At 40.3% G+C, this 15,047-nt stretch overlaps 1 protein-coding gene across 2 annotated transcripts in view; it reads right to left on the bottom strand.

Annotated features, from left to right (window-relative positions):
* Window positions 1-15,047, bottom strand: part of SNX9 (sorting nexin 9) — a 95,179-nt gene that overhangs the window by 45,970 nt on the left and 34,162 nt on the right. For both annotated transcript variants that reach the window (XM_032485251.1, XM_032485252.1), the window contains exons 2-4: window positions 10,062-10,148; window positions 7,521-7,595; window positions 6,202-6,327 (exon numbers count right to left, since the gene is read on the bottom strand). In XM_032485251.1, coding sequence (XP_032341142.1) covers window positions 6,202-6,327; window positions 7,521-7,595; window positions 10,062-10,148 — 288 coding nt within the window. The remainder of the gene's footprint in view (window positions 1-6,201; window positions 6,328-7,520; window positions 7,596-10,061; window positions 10,149-15,047) is intronic.

Genomic DNA, 15,047 nt, shown 5'->3' with positions numbered 1-15,047 from the left:
GGGGCTGGGGAGGGGTGGGGAAACAGAACCGCTGCGCTGAGGATTGTGTAAAGAGGAAAGTCCACCGTGCGACAGGCCTTACCTTGAGATAATGAAGTAGTAAGTCTTTGTGAAGTTTTCTCCTGCTGATCTGTTTTTAAATGGGCTATAAAATGGTCTTAAAATGGCCTACAAATGGACTTTTTTTGAGAAATGAGAAAGCAAAATGTAGTTTCAACATAAAATTACTAGTACCTTTCTCATTCCTTAATGAATAAAAATTCCGTCATAACAAAACACCATTACACTGAAAATTTCTACATAATAAAAAGATGTTATATCCTTAAGTACCCACTTAACTTTGGGCGTTTAATATCCAAACTGTTAGAAATAATTAACAATCCCAGAGGATTTTCTGTAAGAGAATTTGCCTATTTTTAACTGGGTGACCCAGCAGATGGTAGAGTGGAGGGCTTCAATAATTCCTAGTCAGTCCTACAGCCAAAGCTGAGAACACAAATCTCCTTTAGACAGAGATTCAGGACGAAATCTGTAAATAACATTTTCCATTCAAAGTACTTTTTCACGTATTTATGATTGAACAACAAAAAAATTATTCCAACATATGCAGAATACTATGGCGCAAAATCTCCTACTGATTATGGGAATAGAAAAAGTAAGACAAAATCTCTGCTTCTCACCAAGCTTACAAGTTTACAAATAATATAACTTGTGACTAGAGTCATAAATGGTACTAACAGAATTGAGACGAAGAAAAGGAAAAAACAAAAAACGCTTCATGAAGGACATGATATTTGAGCTGAACCTGGCTGGAGGGGTGGGCAGAGGCCGTCATTTTATCATTCTTGGAAAAGACGGCACAAGACACAAAGAAAGGTCTACTTGGAGAAGAGCCAGTTTGGCTGGGATTTAATACAAAAGTACAAGGATAAGGTAAGGATGGGGCCATGTTAAGGAATCACAGACATATAACTGAGACTGGAAAGGTATCTATTCCCATCTCAAGTTCAGAGGAATTTCTTACACAATTTCCCTACCACGCGCTGTTCAGTGTCTGCTTGATATTCAGACTGAGAGGACAGCGACTGTCTCCCCAACAGCTCTTTCTCCTGACATGCAGAAAAGGTTACCTGTTTCAGGAAGCAATGCGGGAGTCCCTAAAGTTTATAATGTCTTATTTTAGAGGCAGTGGTGTATAAGGTAACTATAATGAACAATTATTAAACCCCTACTAAGTACCAACTGTTTTAAACACTAGAGCCATTTTTCCATTCACTCTTTCCAACAATTCTGTGAGGTCTTACAGATGAGGAAGCTGGGTACCTCACCCTGAGTCAAAAAGAAAGTATGAGATTTGGGGATTTAAACCCAGGCAAGGTCTGGGATTGAAATCAAATGTTTTTCTGCTTTGCACATCTCCAGGGTGCAGACCACTCCGGTCCATAACAATGGCTCACAATGAACCTTAGGGTTTTAATGTGCAATGAAAAAGAGAGCACAGAAATAAGCAACATTTCAGAGAAACAGAAATGGGAAAGTCAGGAAGAGAAACTAGTTTTGTGGGGAATTAATAAGTGATTCTGTTCATGTGGAGTCCGAGATACAGAGAGGTAGGCAGAGATGTTCAACAAAAAGCTGGACATTGAGCAAACCGAAGAGAAAATTCAAGGCTGGAGAGATGTTTATAAGGGAATCGTCTGCGTGGTTAGAGAGGGCAGAAGAAGGAGAGAGGTTGGAACAAAAAAGGTCAGAGGAACAAAATCGGGATCGTTCCTCGGAGGGAAGAGGTGAGAAAAGAAGGAAGTATTTGTTAAATGTCTTCCATGTGTCCGATGCCACTTTATACAAGTGGCCTAGTCCTCCAGCAATTCAGGAAGCAGGTATTAACCCAAAGCCATGACTTCTGCCTAGGGAAGCCAGACTCAAACTGAGCTCTGACGCCAAGCCCTGTACCATGCTTCCCACCACACCAACCAGCCCTGGCCAGGAGGAAGGATGGATGAGAAATGTGAAACAGAAAAACAGACACATTCGGGGAACTGGGATACAGTATGATAAAAAAGCAGCAAGAATTTTAACAAAAGGAGAAGCAGTTTATTCCAAGTATGTATATCTTTCTAGTGCTTAAAAAAGAAAAATAAATCCCTCAAGTCAAAAACCTCAGATAAAACATCTAGGTTTATATGACTTTCAATTAATGTTTAGTCCCCATTGTTCTTTAAAAAGTACAAACAAAAACTTCTCACTAATTTCTCAAAAGTACGTTCTACAGAGTCAGTGATCTAAGAGTTTTTTTTAAAGACATACTGAGAACATTTTTAGAATCAAGGCAATGATATAATTTAAACACTGGGTGAAAAATAAGACAAGGACAACTGTGAACATATATCTTGTAATGACATCTGAGGTTCACTCCCATCAGCTGGTTAATTCATTCTAGTGGCACAGCCACTAATAGGAAATGCTCTTGAACTGTAAAATACCAGAAAAATGACTTGACTAATAATGAAACCAATATTAACCACTAAAAACTATTCTTCATATCTAAAGGTACTGCAATAGCAGTCCTAATCCAACTTAAAATCTGTAATAGAAGAAGAAAACAGTAAGAATCTGATTCATTTCTTGGTTATCCTTCAGTAAGTCTTCTACCCAATTTTCCTCTGTGATGTGTATATATTTAAATACAAGAACGATAACATTACACATACTGATACGACTTTTAAAAAGCCCATTCATCCTTATCTGTACATCTAAAGCTACCCTCACTCTTTTTGGGGGAAGGAGTATTTAAGTTTGTTTGTTTAATGGAGGCACTGGGGATTGAACCCAGGACCTCATACATGCTAAGCACACGCTCTTCCACTGAGCTACACCCTCCCCACTACAGCTACCCTCATTCTGCCCTGTCGTCTGTCTGGCCAGCCCCCCACTGATGACATGCACATTCCAGGCTTTGCCGTCACAGCAGAGCTGCAGGAAACCTCTTCTCCTGCCCAGATGGCCATGTTCTGAGAGTAGAGCTGTAAGATAAACTCAGAAGGGCTGGGTTAGAGTATATGCACTTTAAATGTTAATATATATTATCAAACTATCCTCCAAAAAGCTTCATCAATTTATCCTTTACCAGCTTCATACCAGAATGCCTATTTGAACACGCCTTTCCTCACACTAGGTATTAAAACATTTTAATTCTCTGCTAATTTGATAGAAGAATTTTAAAATGAGCACTTTCATATGTTTACTGGCTGTTTGTACTTCTTTTCCAATGAAAATCTGTTCACATCCTTTGTCCATTTCTTCTCCTGAGTTGTTTATCTTTTCCTATAGATTTATAAGAGTTCTTTGCAGGTTAACAGAATTAGCTGATATCTCTGGCATGTTAGAAATTAACTTTCCTAGTCTAATATTACTTTTTGACTTAAATGTATCAATTCTTTTCTTAATGGCTGCTAGAAATTCTGTTGTGCTTAGAAAGGCCTTCTATATTCCAAGTTATTTTAAAATGTCTGTATTTTCTCCAAGCACTTAAAAAAAAGCTTTATCGTTTTCCAAATTAAATTGTTCCAACACATTTAAAGAATAATGCATTATATTTCTCTAACATTACAATTCCAGTCTATACCATAGCCAAGTGCCTGCACTATATTTTACAGATACAGGGTTCCCTCACATACTAGTTAAGGAAGAAAAAGACTGAACGGTTTGTGGGGATGAGTGCATCAGCATCATCTGCCGCTAATGGTTCCTGCACTCACCTCTGTGCCTGCTCAGTAAGAAGCTAGAACCAGAAGGTACCCCAAGCAACCTGAAATTAGGAGTTTCAAGAAAAATAAAAGGAAGTGCTATTTTACACATTAAGTTGTAAATGTATGAACTCTGAAATGCAGTATAGCTTAAAAATACAAAGTCAAGGAAGGCTCAGATAAATTAAAAAATAGCAGGCTCAAAATAAGTTATTCAAGAAAATCTGCAGATGGACATATAACCTTTTAGGGAGATCTTTCTAAGAAGATATGATTTAAAAGAAAGATACAACAGTCAGAAAGTTGGATAATGAGCAGATGAATGTGGGGCTTTACCCTGCCTGTGTGGGAAGAAAGCCAAACTTCACACAAGGGGTGTTGAGAAGACGAAACCAGTGCTGGGGGGGATAGTCTGCGGGTACCAAGCTGGGGGTGGTGCGCCCTGCGAGAGGCCGGGCTCCTCCAACATACTCGCCCTCCAAATAAAACAGTCCTCTGGGAGAGAACACAACGCCAGAATAACTAGAAAATCCCAAGAGACACATCCTTGTTGTTCACAAAGACAGCACTTCCTTACTGGCACTCAGAGAATCAAAGAGTGGGCAAACCTGTTAGCAATATTTTTAAAAGCTACTGATTAATAATGGTTATCTGGTTTCCTGTTCATGACATCTTTCATAGTATCTAAGAAAAGTGCCAATTTTTGCCCATTTAAATTGTTCTCGTATCTTGGATAACTGATAGCATAGATGGCTACTGAAAATATTTTTACTTGATTTAAATTAAATTCAAAGGCTCAAAATTACTATGGTCATGTTTCTGCCTTTTGTTACTCCTAGTTTCACTTCATTCTTTCTTTGTTTTCAAAGGATCTGACTAGATTTAATGTCCGACTGGAATAGTTAAATCCAACTTCAAAAAGCCAGTTATATTTTCTTCTAAATAACCTGGAAGAAAACTATTTAGACTCATGCTGACCAGTTTATATTACTACCTTTAAATACCGAGGAATTTTCTTCATGACCAAACAAGATTTAAGCCTGATTTTCAATCTGCATATGAACTAAAGTGCTTCAGTCTATCCTGAGATAATGGTTGAAACAGGTTGCTGAGTTAAAATAAGATGAATATTTCCATCTTTTGTTTCCTTCACTTATTCTATGATCATCTCAGTTTAGTTCCCCTTTATTGAAATGTTGTCTTTTACTTAATTCAAACCCTCTTACTGATGTTTTGTATAACTCAGTGAATCTCAGCTGGGTTGACTTTGCCCGCTTGGCAATGTCTGGAGACAATTTTGATGACTGCCCCCCAGAGGGGTGTAACTGGCCAGAGATGCTGATAATCATCACAGGGAGGAGGAATCAGGCCCCAAATGTTAACAGTGCTCAGGCTGAGAGTCACCTGGCAAAACGCCAAGTAAGGTTTAACTACTATTTCTTCACATTTTATCTCGAGTGAACTTTAACCAACCAGTGTTCTCAGGCATTATACGTTAACAAAATATAGGACGATGCTCAACTGTGGTGAAAACTTTGCCTCTGAATTTTAAATATCTGGGCCAGACTAATTTGTAATTCAGGATGTTCACAAAAGCTATTTTAAAAGGTATAAAATCTGCAGTTAACGCATGGTAATAATACTTTGCCAAGTCTCGTAAAAGGTTAAGATATAAATATCCTGTAAGCAAATAATTATAAGTGATATGATTATTAGGCTCCACATAATTTAAAACCTTTTATGTAGTTAAAAATATTGAGAAATAACATCCCCTAAAGCCTATTCATTTCTAAAGATGCAGGAAGCAATAACATTTTCATATCCATCTTCTGAATTTTGTTGTTGACACTTGCTCTAGATACTCGTTTAGCAATAACTAAACTAGGCAGAGTCAACTAAACTGGTCAAATTCATTAAAGTTAATGTAAAATTTCAATATATTTTTCTCAAATTGTCCCGCTAGAAGCAGCACAGTAACAGTACTGACCGCTGGATTTGCAGCCACTTCTCCAGGCACTGCACCTGCAGGAGAGGGGGCTCGAGCTGAGAGCACAAGTAACACGTAAGGCCGCAGAAACCGTGCCCTGGTCCAGCCAGAGCTCTGACACTGACCGCTGCCCCTCAGCAGAGGACCCTTTGCTTTCCACACCCTCACTTGAGAAGCTATTTCCAACTTATGGGGTCTGTGTTCATATCATGCCAGACTTCTAAAAGCAACTCTCAATGAACACCTGGCCTTGTCTTTTACAATCAACTCTAAAAACAGTCTTCAGCAGGTTTAATAGGCAAGTTCTTTGTTAAAACCTAGCAAGGAACGCCACACAAACATCGATCAGCTATTTTGTTCACGCTTTCAGGGAATGGCAACGGCGATGATGCAGCTCAGGCTTTCACAAATGCGCTTTGCTCTCAGTGAAGCCAGCCGTACCCAGCAGGGTGAGGTGCAAAGACTTACCTGGTTACTACTGTTGGCAGCTGATGAATTGGCTTGAGCTGTACTCGCTGAGAGGGAGTCGAGGAAGGCTTGGTCAGCCACTGAATTTCCACAAGAAAACTGATCTTTCCCATCATTGGGCAAAATCTGAACATTAGAAAGAACCACAGTGATTTTTCACAGATTAGAGTCATTTCGGAGTTAGAGTCCCTGAGAGCAAGCAAGAATTGTCGTCTATTATGGAAAAGGGGTTTCAGCTCTTAAAAGGTAAGCAAGCCCAAGCACATCCGTCATAATGATTCCTCTCCACAAGTATGCAGAATTCTGGAAAATGCAACGAATGCCTGAATCAACTTAAATTCTCATTTTTTTTTTATTGTTGTCAGTTTTTAGGATCCTTAATGCACAGTGCACAGAAGTAAACTGTCTGGCAAGGCTGTGGTGCCTGCACATACATGTACTTCTGAGATTTCATCAGATTCTTGAGAGGGTTCAAAACTCCCCCCTAACTCTGTCAGGCACAAGACTGACGGCTTCCCATTCTGCAGGCAGCACCTGTACACATCCGCCCAGGCACTATTCCTAGCCACGGAAGGGGGGCTGAAGGCACCTTTATTCTTGATCTCGCTCCACTTTCACTCACAGGGAACCAGGCAACCCTAGTTTCTTTCTGTCACCTGGGGTGAGAGGGACGCTCACCAACTACCCAGGACTCAGTTTTGAGTGATCTACAGACACCCAGCAGGGGGCGCTAGGAGGTTGGCTCAGGAGAGAGTCTGACAGCTGTGTGGGTGTGTCCCTGGCAGGGACAGCTCCTTCAGGGCCTGTGACACTATCCTTGGCATCTATCACAACAGAGCTTAAACCAGACAACAGCTCACAGCAGCTCATCCGAGACCCCTCTGACTTTGGGGACCAGAGAAGGAACTGAGAGATATCTCCTAAATTAGTACAGGGAGAAGAAAGCTACTTTAAAAAACTTAAACTTTGTGAACCAATTCTACAATAAACAATACTGTAAGCAGCAGTTATTATACGATATTAGCAAAGGAAAAATAAGGAGTTTTATTTAAAATAATTAAAAGTCGCTAACCTTGGAAGAAACTTAATCTAAATATTTGGAGTCACTCTTTGGAACTTAAGTCTGTAGGTAATACTTCCCCTTACTTGTACTTTAATGTATTTTCCACATTTTATATAATCAGCATGTATTACTTTCACAATGGAACTTTTTCAGTAAAGATAAAGTTATCTTCCAGTCTTGTCCTTTAAGCTGATAATTCATCAAAAGATGTTTGACCAAGACCAGGTTTAATTAATAAATGACAGTAAGTTCTTACCTCTACATAGTCTGTGGGAACAAGCCCTCGTTCTCCTTTGCTGTTTCTTCCTTCCAGCCACCCTCCTCCAACATCCTTAAAAAGGTAAAGAACAAAAAAGATTATAGTTGGAATTTCCTGCAGAAATTTTGCTCTGGGCATTGTTATGCATAAGAAAGTAATGAACATTAACCTTTTCATTCCTACAGAACTAACACTGTTCAAAAATTTAAATTCTTAAGCCCTCTCTTTATGTCAGAAACTGATATAATCTAAAAATAAGAAAAATCAACTAATTGATCAAAGATTGATAAAGTCTATTAATAGAACGCCATCATTTTGCAATTCCTTTCTATTTACTGGTCTGCGGCAGATTACAAAAATGGTCTGCAGCTCTGATTGTCAAAGGTAGAGTGCACACGCCCGCTTCAAGACTCTGTGCTGCGCTCGTGACCTCTCTGGCCAACAGGCTGTGGTGAGGATGACATGGCTGAGCTGAGAGCCTGGCCTCAGGACGCTTCCAGTGAGGCTTCCGCTCACTCTTTTTCCCAAAAGAGCTGCTGTGAGAATAAATGTGGGTTACCAGCTGATGACAGAGACAAGGCCTAGTCTCCCTGCTGCCCCATCCGAAGCCGGCCAGCCCCCAGCAGAACCCAGACAGAGAGGCCGTGCTGGACAGCTCTGCCCCGGCCCCGCGCTGGGTGACTGCAGACCCTCGGGTGAGCCCAGGGCAGCAGAACCGGCCAGCGGACAGGAGGGGTCCCGATCCATGGTTATTTAGGAAAAACAGATCCATGGTTCCTCAGCTCTTCCGGGCAAGTTGTATTAATAAACTAAATAAGTACGCTATCCCAAGATTTCCATTTTTCAATGTTACCTCAGGAAAGTCCTACTTTTCCCCCTTAAAATAGCAAGGGTTGTCTTAAATTCATAGATCATACCCTCATTAGTTAATAATTTCCTGAATCTAGATAACACATTCTTTTTAAGTCATTTTAAGCCACAACTTTGTTCATTTTTGACCACAACAGCAACTTAAAGACAATACTATTTTACCAAGAAATGAAGATACATTTTCATTAAAAAAAGAAAATTCAATGGTAGATAAAAGAATCTTTTATCTCTTAATGGATTAAAAATAGAACCTATTTACTTATATACACTTTGCATAGTATCTAAAACTACATATACTTTTTCTAACCGGTAACTTTTTTTTTTTAAATCTAAGACATAAAATAGGTCTAAAAATACTATCAATATTAAGAAACAGCCATCTTCTTGGTCATCCCTTGCTCTCCTTCCTTGATCTCTTTTGCCATGGTTCCCCCTCCCTCCCACCTGGTGGAACAGGTGCATCTCTCCTTCCTCCTCGAGTCTCCTTGGCCTTCCTAGCACCTCTCTTCACACGCTTACTCTCACAGACGTCCAGAGAGCTGGCCGGTCTCCAGGCATCATTTCTAGCTCTGCACCTCTACTTCTAAACTGATGCAAAGCTCACAGGGCAGGGTTGATTATTTATGAGTCTTTAAATTCAACATCAAAAAAAATAAACTCATTTAATCTTCCAGAGAAGCTCTTCTTCCTGACTTTCATGCTTTAATAAATCCATTTGCACCATTCTCTCAGGTGCAAAGGCCAAAAACCCCAAGGACCCTTGACTATTTCTCACCAACAGTATCTAATCAGCCACCAAGTCCTCCCGGCCTGACTCTCAGGAGCCTCCTGCACCGTTCTTCTCTCTACTCCTATTGCTATGACCTGAAGTCAGGCTCCTACACTCCAGCCGCACCAGTTCATCCGGTACACCTCTGCAAGATTATTTCCTTGACGTGCAGGTCTCACCATGTCACCTCCTTACAACAGGATCAACAGTGAAACCCGGCTAAACTCTTAAATGAATCCACTGCTTCCCAAATGAAATCCCAGTCTGTAGCCTGGCCCACAGGTCCTATCTAATTTGGCTCTACGAGCCGGTTTTCTTAGCCTGTCTCCTACTGGCGTACGTACATCTGTGCTCCAGGAACACTTGTTTACATGCAGTGTCCCCAGCAGAGAAGAAAAACAGGGCTTAGAGGCTGACAGATATGGTTCTGAATCCCTGTTTTGCCACTGACAAGCAGAAGGGTCTTGGGCACGTTACTTGACCTAAGGCTCATTACCCTCATCTGTAAAAAGACATTAAAAACAACTACCTCAGACCCACAGGGACAATACCTCAAAGAATCTATGCACAGTCCTCAGCCGGGCGCCTGCCTTGTCAGCCGTCAACAAATGGCAGCTGCGGCTGCCGAATAACCCTGATTACTTTCTAATCTTGACACCTTTGTGTCCAGCTGGGATCTGTCTGGGATGTCGCTCCGTTTCTGCCTGGTACAACCCCATCCAGCTACTACCAGGGGGTCCTAACTGTCCTTAATGTTATATAACAGATTATTACTTCACTGTCAATACTTCATAAGTAACAGGAAAAAATTCATGTGGGTTTGAATGATCAACCTGCTAAAAAAATAAAAATTTAAAAGTAAGTCCTTAAGGGGCAGATTTAAACGTAACAATTCTTACCGGATTTGTAATTGTGATGATTTCTCCTTCACTAACTGTCAGTTCATTATTTCCAGGTTCAGCAGCAAAATCGTACATAACCCGAGCCTACAGGGAGTGGAGAGAAAAAGAGGAAGTCACAGATGTAAACCTGACAGTAAAAGAAAGAACCAGCTACCTCGCTCACTTTGCAAACGTGCTGGTGTGAACGACACTTCATGACGGTGGCTGCGGTTGTTTTGGAAGAAAGGAAGACACAGTACCAGAATGATTCACCTTCCTCTTGGGAGGAAGAATGACACCAACAGTGAGAGACCTGCTCTGCTTTGGAAACAGGGAAGGTTTCTGGTAGCCACCCACACTGCATTTAGAGATCAGCCCCCCAAAGTACTCAAAATGCACCCAATTCACCAGGGGGAAAAGGCACGGCCTTCCTTTCAGGGGGTAAGAAGTGGGTATACAGGTACTGTTCGTTCTGGGAACACTCACTCTCAGGGGCTGACACGACATCTATACAGACATATAAATACGTACCACATGTAAGATTCATCACCTTTAGCTTAATCCCTTACAAGAAAACTCTCACAATTCTTTACCTAGGATAAATTCTGAGGGTGCGGCATCGCGAGCCAGCTAAACTCAGAAATTTAAGAGGCGGGCGGCAAGGTGCATTCCTACTCCTCTGCTGTGATACTCCTGCTGCACGACTTACACGGGGCTGGGGTGTACGGGCAGGTAACAGAAGCAGCTGTGATTCTCAAACCTTTTCTTGCAGTGGAATCTTAATTTCATAGAAAACAGACTAAAGGGAAGCTGTTCTGGTTGGTATGAGGTGGGGCTGCCCTTTCAGCCTCTTCCTCAAGAGGATCCTTGAGGCACCAACCCAGAAATGTGGACTCCTTGGAATACCTGCCATGCACATATTTCAAGAGAGACAACCACTGCCGTAAAATATATATATATACACTTTTATAATATATAATAAAAATTTTTTTAATCCATTTCAAATTCTAAATCATTGTCTTTCAGGGACTATCTTACAAAAGGAAGTCTATCTTATAAACTGCAGATCACACATATTGAGGAAAATTGTTTTTTTTTTTAATTTAATTTTGGTGGGGGCAGGTGATTAGGTTTACTTATTTATTTATTTTTTGGAGGAGGTACTGGGGTTTGAACCTGGGACCTCGTGCATGCTAAGCATATGCTCTACCACTTGAGCTATACCCTCCCACCCATATGGTTTGTTTTAAACATAACTTTGTCCTAACAGGCAAAGTGAAGCTGGCCTCAAACAGGACGAATGGAATTGCATTCATTTAACAAACAGTTGCTGTACACCTACCATATGGGAAGAACTGTGCTAGACCCTTCCGCTCACCAAGGCTCATTCTTCACACGTGCTTAGTGATGCGTGAAATCCTTCTAACCAAGATCAAGGATTCACATCCAGTGATAAAAGAGTGAGGGGGGGCCCCAAAACCTAATTTATTTTGAAACACATCAAAAATAATAAGATGAACTGATGGAGGATTATGTGATAAAGCAGATACAGTAAGTAAAATGCTATCTATAGAATCTAGATAGTGAGTTTAGGGTGTTCAGTGGAAAATGATTTCAACTTTTCTACATGTTTGATTCATAACAAAATGTTAGAAAGAAACAAACAGTAACATGCAGTCTGTCAGTCAAGAAATAGCATCAGATCCTTTACTCCTGTACACGGGCGGCAGGGAGGGACTGAAAAACGGACTGCAGGCGGAGCGAGAATTCTGTAAGCATCACAGCTTACCTTCGCTCACTATAAAGGATAAGGACACGAGGCCGAGGTGTTTTTCTCCAACAGCTGCAATAGCACATAGAATTCTGCTTGTCATGTTGGGGACTATTAAGAACATGTCAACCAACCTCAACTCCTCGTGCAATGAGGGCAGATAGGAGACACAGGCATGAGGAAGGAGAGGAGGAGGGTCCTGGCTGTGAGGAAGGAAGGTCCCCAGGCCAGGAACAGCCCCCACCCCCAGGACAAGGCAGAGGCCTGGCGGGCTGACAAGAGCCAGATGAGGAACTTGCTGTTTTGTTCCTGTTTCTTAAGAATCCTGATTAACACATTTTTTTGGATTCAATTAAATCCACGTAACCCGCAGACATAGAATAGCAAATCCTCTTGTTTACTAAACTTACAACTTGGTGAAACAGAATGTGAAACAAATCAGAAATAAAAAATGGAAACTCCCTTACGCAGCTAAATATTACTTACTGTACATTTACCCACGGAAAAATGTCTGCAAACGCTGTAGGTTTATTTAAAACATTGATTTAGGACTTTTTTTTAAAAACCTTTTTAGAAATGTTTCTTAAAAATTAGAACTGAGACTAATTTTGGAGACCCAAAAGATTTTAAATGCATATCTTCAAATAAGCATAACATATCAACAGAAAAAACAAAACCACTCAGCCTAGAGGAGCAAGTCTTCTGACAAAGTTCAGGCAAGACTGGAAACCTCGGGGCACCGTCTCCCACCACCTGCTCCCTCTCTCCTGACCCTCCCGCCCTTCCAGTGTCTTCTCCCTTCCCCCTTCCCCACCACTAGTCTCCATACAGATAAAGCTGCTGACCTCGACCTCAATCGTCAATCAGTCCAACTATTTCTGATATGGTTTTTGAAAGATAAGGTCTGTTTTTGTACACCGCCTTTTCCAATGTTAGCTGTGCTTTAAGAAATGACTCCTCAAGTATTTTCAAGAGCTAAATTTCCACAATTCCTGGTCGATATATAACTTCACCCTGTATACTGAATACACACTGTGAACGATGACTAATTTCTTCAATAGCAATTTCAAAAAGTATTACAGAAGAAGTGAATGGCCGGAAGACAGCAATCTTATACATAAGTTTCATTAGCTAGATACAGTAAAATAAACAGTGGATTCAAAGCTTCAAACTAAATGCTACAGGCACCAGAATACTAAGTGTGCCCCACATACCTGCCTGATGTGTGCATAACCCGTCATCCTGAACACACATCTTCTTTTGGGAGGAGAGAGTATAAAAATATTTCTCCTTTTTGACAGATGTTGTAAACATCTGTTATTCTGTCTGCTTCACATCCCTTCCTTCTGGAAACTTCCTACCTGACTCCAAGTGATTGGTGAGCATGTAACCCAGACAGGGAAAGTCAGAATTCGATAGGGTGGCTGGGGGTAGTGGGACCTTTTCTCTGAAAGCGTGGCCAGCGGCTAACTAGCTGAGGTATGGGGAAGTCTGAAGAAGGAGGTGGGGGAATGTGGAGTGGAACGAGGGAGAGAAACAGCACCCAGAGGAGAGCGCCTGAAGGACAAGCCACTTCTCGCCTGGCACAGGAGCCAGTGCATCTCCTTCTGCGCTGGAGCTACTGTGAGTTCAGGTGGTCACTTGCAACCAAGAGAGTCCAAGCTGATACAAACCAATAATCCCAAACCAAAACCTTTATTACGAAAACATTCTAAATAAAGAAAAACATTGCGTATATGAAGTTCACTGCTAAATTTCCTATTTTGCAAACAACCCCCCAAAACAACCTAAAATGTACAATGATAGAGAATTAAAGAGTTCAAAATAGCAACAACAACAACAAAAAAAAAACAAAAACCAAACCAACAAACAAAGAAACTGGCAGCAAGAAAGTCACATGGGGGTTAGAATGCAGAAGACAAGCCCCCATTTTACACATCTGCTTCTTTAGTTTCACATACTTCACTATTAACTTTTGGAAACAAGCAGTAAATATTCAGCTGTGTAGCTCTCCAATCTTTAAAAAGAGACACCCAATCAAAAAAACAAGCAAAATACATAAACCTTCAGAAATGTGGGGACTGAAGGATTCCTTACTAACTTCATGCTCTTGAGAACTAAGTTTTGCTTCTAGGTGGTATTTCTATATAACTAGTTATTCTTTTTATATGTTTTAAATCTTTTTAAATGTTAGCTTGTTAAGCACACTCGTTTGACTTTTTATAAAGTCTTACATATTTAATGCCTTCCTATATCTTGTCTCTAACCTACAGCATCTTCAAAGAAACAGAACTTACTCCAATAGACTCTGAGAGCATTATTATACCACTGATATACATAGATGTATTTGTCCTTTCTCTAGGTGGTTAAGGCTTAAATGCTTTTCGGTTTACATTAATCTGTAATTTCCACAGCCTCTGTTAAATCCTGGCCTGTGCTTGTTCAGTTGTGCTTTTTAAATCAAATACAGAATCTTAAATTATCCCTGGAAAATTTCATCTTCTTAGATTCAGCCCATTGCTCCACCCTAGGAAGACTTTTCTGAATTCCAAAGCAATGATCCATTTATCCCTTATCCTCTTTTGGTGAATGTCACCAGAAAGCCTGACGGGCATGTGTGCCATAGTTTTACCTGTGCCATCAGTAAAATTATTAAAATATGGCAGGGTCATGGTCCAAGATAGCTGCACATGATAAACTCTTTCCAAGGAGACATGGATCAATTAATTATGTTTTGGTCATGTTGCTCTTAAAATTTCCAAGTAAGGAAATAAAGTTAGTTTCTTTCCTTAAATGTTCACAAGCAAGATGTCTGATAATCTATTCAAGACTATAGTCAAGATGATAGAGTTCTGTTAAGGTTTTTACTTTAACACTTACTCAAGTAAAAGATCTTTTTTCCAGTAAAGGAAATTTCTACAAAGAACTGGTAGCAGCCATTGAGAATGACTGCAAATTTATTTTCTTACGCAAAATTTTCAAGAACAAACTACCAGTAAAATTGATATGTTCTTTTAAAAATGTTTTTTCCTAAAATGGGTTTATATCTGTTATCCTGAAATATGATGAACAAGAGGAATTTTTTAACTGGTCAACTAGACAATATGGGAATTTCCAAGACACATTTAGAATAATCTTAAATCTGAGTGTGACAAAGGGCAATTATACACAAAGGGGAAGAAACCCTTCTGAATACTTACAATAAATCAATCAGATTGTACCACCCCCTTCCA

The sequence above is a fragment of the Camelus ferus genome, chromosome 8 (genome assembly GCF_009834535.1).
Source record: "Camelus ferus isolate YT-003-E chromosome 8, BCGSAC_Cfer_1.0, whole genome shotgun sequence".
In the NCBI taxonomy this organism is placed as follows: domain Eukaryota; kingdom Metazoa; phylum Chordata; class Mammalia; order Artiodactyla; family Camelidae; genus Camelus; species Camelus ferus.
The sequence above is the reverse complement of the archived record's forward strand: the minus strand, read 5'-3'. Positions and strand labels throughout refer to the sequence as shown.